At 34.9% G+C, this 6,124-nt stretch overlaps 1 protein-coding gene across 1 annotated transcript; it reads right to left on the reverse strand.

The window, feature by feature from the left end:
- Window positions 1-532: 532 nt before the first annotated feature.
- On the reverse strand, window positions 533-5,731 carry LOC107582513 (transmembrane protein 150A-like). Its single transcript, XM_016268395.1, has 7 exons — window positions 5,539-5,731; window positions 4,379-4,426; window positions 4,222-4,293; window positions 4,068-4,135; window positions 3,797-3,927; window positions 2,165-2,342; window positions 533-1,277 (listed from the first exon to the last, which is right to left on the reverse strand). The coding sequence occupies exons 1-7, from the start codon at window positions 5,601-5,603 to the stop codon at window positions 1,090-1,092; spliced, it is 750 nt and encodes a 249-aa protein (XP_016123881.1). The 5' UTR covers window positions 5,604-5,731; the 3' UTR covers window positions 533-1,089.
- Between the last annotated feature and the right edge of the window lie 393 nt (window positions 5,732-6,124).

Raw genomic sequence — 6,124 nt, forward strand, 5'->3', positions numbered from 1 at the left:
GCAATAATGATTTGCTTTGTTAAACACAATGGGTGTGTCAGAATTACACAGAACAGGTGTTTCAATTGCTTGTGCTTCCTTTGAATTATTGTACAGCACTCTTGACTTTTATATGCCTGTGTGTGTGTGTGTGGTAACATCCTGCTGGCCATTAGGTTGTGAAACCATTCACATTTCAGGGAACTTTTCTATTAGGAATTTGGCAACAGGAGGTACATGGCTACATTATTTTAAGTAGCATTTCAAAAAACAAGTCAGCAGTCAAATTGATTCATACATTCAAACTAATGCTGTAAAGTCGTAGTAATGCCAAAAATGAAGTGAGATTTTAAGCAAAAAATTGAGCCCTTTGTTGCTTGCTTTGACACAGCAAATAGTTTTTGCATTGTAATTCTCTGTGTTAGTAAAAAAACACTATTCTTTTATTCTAATATAAAGAAGGTCGTTTCAGGTAAATTGGACCACTTATCCATAGCCATTCACCTAAATTCACCCTATATCTAGAGTCTTGAAGTTCAAACACAATAAGGGATAATGGAAAATAATTTAATTTGAGATAGACCTGTGACTATGAATGGATTATTCTTATCTTTTTCTACATAGACCTTAGAACACTTTCATTTCTGACAATTACACATTTCCTGCAAGCAGTTGATTTCCACATTATCAAGGGATTGAGTGATTAGATTAAAAGCGTGAGGTAAACACTGAACAATCATTTAAACAGCATGCACCGGCCAAGTTACTGTTGCTCACAGGAAATCTAGATACGAGGTCAAATATTGGATTTGCAAGGTATTTTCCTATAGTATTTTTAAAGTAAAGATGATTAGAAAGAAACTGAGAAATTCAAAGTGCCTGTTGCTCCACTCTGAGAAAAAAATCAGAGTATCCTGCTCTAATGTAAATTCAGTGCTTCAATTCAGTACTCAAGGAGTATGTACATTATATTACAACTTCAAAAGTATGTGCAAACCCTTTACAAGTCTTCAAAAGTCCCCCGAGTAGTCCTGCTGCTTGAATGAGGTTATATTTAAAATGGTTTATAAGATCCATAACGAAAAAAAAAAAACTGAAGGATTTTTAACATTAAGACAAAATGAGAGGTTTCTCTTCTTCTTTCTTGGCTAAAAGCACTGACAGCATTGATGAGGAGAAGAAGTAGAATTCCACAGTGTAGCTGAGTTCATAGAGCTCCAGATTGACACACAGAAACCATTCAAAGACAGCAGAGATGTGCTTGAAGAAGTAATCCTCCTGGATGAAGAAGATGCCATCTGATGAAAGAAGAGTTATGGAGGAAAAACAAATGCGATAACTAGCTATAAGGGACAGTTCTTCAATGACTCACCCTCATGTAGCTCCACACCTGCCTGTGGAACACAAAAGAAGATATTTTGAAGAATGTTGGTAATAATAACAGGTAGGGACAACAACAAAAAATACAATGGGAGCCGAAACTGCTTATCAACATTCTCCAAAAAAATCTTATTTTGTGTTTCACAGAAGAAAGAAATGCATACAGGTTTGGATAGACATGAGGGTGAGTAATATAAATGACAGTATTGAGTGATATGAGTCATATAAGTGACATTTTTAAACATGACTAGCTTTAAACAATATACAATCTCCCGAAAAGTTTCTTCATCAGAGAAACCTGAAAACGATTTTTTTTTTGAGCAGCAAATCAGCATATTAGACTGATTTCTGAAGGATCATGTGACACTGAGATAATGAAGCATCGCAGGAATAAATTAAATTATATTAATGTATAAGATATATTAAAACAGAAGACTTGTTTTAAATTGTAATGATTTTTAACTAATAGTTTTTACTGTATCTGTAAGACTTAGTGAACATGCGCGACTTCTTATTAAAACATCAGTCCCACATATGTGAATGGTAGTGTACTTTTTTGAGCCTTTTACACCTATCGTTACATAAAGTTTTCCTAAATGAGTCTGCTTTATTTCTATAAAATAATATTGCTTTATTTCTATAAAATTGTTAGGGCCTGTGTATATCTAAAGACACCTGCAACTACAACCGCTCTTCCTTTTCACCTGTATGTCATTCTTGCTGACCTTTGGATTTTTGTAAGCATAGACATACTGAGCCACAATTAATAAAAAATATGCAAAATATTTTGAGCATAAAAGGATACAGAGGATGGTGGCAGTAATCTGGATAAATGAGGAGACGATGCGTAGAGGGTAGAGAACCCGTTCACATCCAGTCAGCATACATTTACTAGTGAGGGAGGTCAGGATGGTCATGTACAGACACACAAACACAAAGCTCACAGCAGCACCCAGGTAATGGAGCAACACCAGCTCTGCTGGCTGCAAGAAAACACAGGAAACAATGTCTATTCATATCTATTTGGTCATTTCACTACACACACTGAAAAAAAAGGTGATTTAAGAACCATTGTGGGTTTCTCAAAGTACCTTTAAGTGAACAGTTCTTAAAAGAACCATTTTTTTAAATGAATGTGAAAAACATTTTAAAAATGTAACAAACTGTAAAGAACCCTTTGTGTTATGGAAAGTTTCCAAGAATGTTAAAGGTACTTTAGATGTCAATACAGTAAGTAAAGAGAATGTTTCAGTTAATTCCGTTTTAAACAAGGATATGTAATTACTACTGAATTACAAGTTTGTGGTGTGGTTATATAGTAAAAATTTAATTAAATATATTGGGGGGAAAAACCGGTTAAGGTTAAATTAACAGGTTAAAACAGTCTATCAACCATGCAAAGAGTTTGTTTTGTGACTCCGCCTATGATTGACTTCACATGAATGTTGTCATACAACCTGTTATCTTATATACATGGTTAAGGACCTTTATTTTTGTCTGTTTTTTCAGAGTGAGGCCACTGAAAGTAAGGATAGTGTTAGACTCTTTTGTTAAGGCCATGTCACCTGAGAATCCCTTTATTAAATGAATGGTTCACCCAAATATGAAAATTAGCTACAAATTTTCTTACCCTTAGGCCACTTAAGATATAGATCAGTTTGATTTCAAGAAATTTAACACCACTTGTTCAGCATTGGATCCTCTGCAGTGAATGGGTGCCGTCAGAATGCGACTCCAAGCAGCTGATGAAAACACCACAATAATCAATAATCCAGTCAATTAACATTCTGTGAAGTGAAGTGTGTGTTTGTAATAAACAAACCCATTATTAAGGTGTTTTAACTTTAAACTGACTTCTGGCCAAAATAAGTGTCCATAATCCATAATAATGCTTCCTCATTCCCTGTTGTCCTCTCCCATCAAAATCCACCAAAATAATTGTTTACAACTGTTTTGGACTGTTTTTATTTTGTAAACGGTGCTTGGTCTGTTTATATTTCTCTCCAGATTCACATGAGACAACTTTTTCACTGGAGAAAGCACTATTATGGATAAAGGATTCTAGTATTTTAGAAACAATGTTTTGAAGTCGATGGATTTGTTTCTTACAGACATGCAGCTTTTTGCTTCACAAGATGTTAATTGATGGACTGGAGTCATGTGGCTTACTTGTGGATTACTGTGACGTTTTTATCAGCTGTTTGGACTCTCATTCTGACGGCACCCATTCACTGCTGAGGATTAAGTGTTGTCATTCTAAATTTCTCCAAATCTGTTCTGATGAAGAAACAAACTCATCTACATTTTGAATGGTCTGGGGGTGAGTAACATTTCTGCAAATTTTCATTTTTGGGTGAACTATTCCTTTAAGAATTGTTGTAGTAATTTGTCAGCGCTTATACAAAAAAAAGAAGTAAAATTACTCTACTGTACTTACATTGCAGTTCCCTGCCATGAAAGCACCCACAGACACCACACAGCCTAAAATCATTGCAATCTTACTGAGAAGAGAATGAACACTGTTCCTGTCCAGGATGTGTGCATGATGGAAAACGCAAAAAATCAGAACTGTGCGGACAAAGAGAAGATGTATTACACAGATTGTCTCTCTTTAAACCACAATACAATTCACTACCATGAGTGATAAAAATGTAATTATATTGAATGCATTTGTCAAGACAGATGTGAAACATAATCTGAAAACCCACACAAAAATGAACCAGCATTGATTGTTGCTGTGAAAAGAGAGTTTTCTGGAAAGTTTGTTCCACTTGTGCTGCAAAATAACAGAAAATGCCCGTCATTCTTTTGGATTATGAAATGGAAAATCAGGTGTTTTAGAGGTTAATGTGTTTTACAGACCTTATGGTGGGAACATTATCCAGGGTGCAGCAATTCCCTGTTTCATTTGGGTGACATGAATTTCTGTATTCCCTGTTACATTAAAAAAAATGTTATAATGAAACATGCATAACAGAATGATAAGATTAAATACTGCTGGTTGAACTCATCACTTTACCAGTTATTAAGTGAGCAGACATGGTTGAAACTTAATGCAAGTCCGTATCTGTAAAGACAAGAGAACTCTTTACAACACAAGTCATTTTGAGTCACTTTGATTTGTTTACAGAGGCATTTATTACACTGTTCGGCATCATATTTGCTGAATGAAATCCAATATTGGTTTCTTACTCATTTTGTTGTTCTAATTCCAAATGCCATTTTTGCTTTTGACAACCATTTGTAAGGTGAAGAAAGTTTGTGTTAACCCTAAATCACCAGAGAAACTGCCACAAAGACATGATTCCTGTCTTCCTTTGAGCCAGCTTACTAACTATTTGTTCCAGTCACAGCCTATTTATGTACTGTATAAATGATTCTGGACAATCTGACATTATTTTATGCCACTCCTTGCAGATTGTAAGTTAAATGATACATTTTGAGTACTTCTTTTTGTAATGAAAACTTTCGAAAATTTTGTAATTAAAACATTTGATTGCTTTTGATATTTTGATAGTGCATTCTGTAATGTTTATAGGCCTTTTTATTTGCAAATCATATTTTTTTTCCAAGTTGCAGAAAGAAAAGAAAAATACCGTGCTTTACTAATTCTATTCGGTGTTCTTGCTCTAGTAGAGATGCATAAGGATTGTTTAATTAGTAACCTGGAATCTCTTTATACAGCATGACTCAGAAATTGACGAGCATTTAACAATGTATGTGATCATTTGTCTTAGATCAGACTCCCCTTCCAGAGAGCAGAAAAGACAAGTCTTGACTTGTCATTGAGTTTTTCTGATCCTGACTTTGGTTACTGAGTTTAACGTAAAATGTGCCTTGACGGTTATGACATCAGTACTGAAATTACTTGTTATGCAACAATCATTTACACGTCAGCACTAATGTCATAATGTAGATATTAATGAATTATGACTGAAATGTAAATTACGATTAAATCTATGCCTATCTATCGTTCTATCAATCAATCTATCTATCTATCTATCTAGCTAGTATTCTCATCAACAGTGAAGAGATATAAGAAATAATAATAGTAATGCAAAAATTTTATTAGTAATAAAAGACTAAGACCCTCTATCTGAGCATTAATTGACAATACATTTGCAATAGGCTACATCATTTAAATTGAGAGAAATGGCAAAAAAAACCTTGTGAACTCACACTGTCCAACACCCGATGAATGAGACGGCACACAGAACAATTGGAAAGATAACCCAAACAGCCATGTTTCTTGGAGAAAGTTGGTTCAAGAAGAAAATAAAGTGCTGATAATCTCAGAAGTGATCCTTCCACGGAGGTCTTGAAAAACTGACTGACATATTAGCCCCTCAAAAACATGTAAGCGCGTCCTTTAGCATCTTTCACTTTTCTGCTGGCCTTACCGGTTTACTGTCTCTTCTACCGGATGAGCTACATTCTTACTTAAATACGCAAAGGAAGCTTTGAGACATGCCACCACATCCAGCCACTCCTCCTTCTTTAAGAGAAGAGAATATAACAGCCACAAGGCAACTGTAGTTGAGTTATGGTCTTCCTCATAGTTGTCCTGAGAGCATGTTATTTAAGAGCAGTGGTTCCCAAATTTTTCAGGTCAAGTTCCACCTTCAATCAAATCAGAACATCTAAGTGTCACCTAGTCACAACAGCACAACAAGTTCCCTCGAAATGTTTAAGCATTAGGCAAATTTACTCTCTTTGAATGCAGTAGGACTGTGAAAAACAGACACATAATTACAATATTTTGCTT

This window comes from Sinocyclocheilus grahami, unplaced genomic scaffold (assembly GCF_001515645.1).
Source record: "Sinocyclocheilus grahami isolate Dianchi unplaced genomic scaffold, SAMN03320097.WGS_v1.1 scaffold45.1, whole genome shotgun sequence".
NCBI lineage: Eukaryota > Metazoa > Chordata > Actinopteri > Cypriniformes > Cyprinidae > Sinocyclocheilus > Sinocyclocheilus grahami.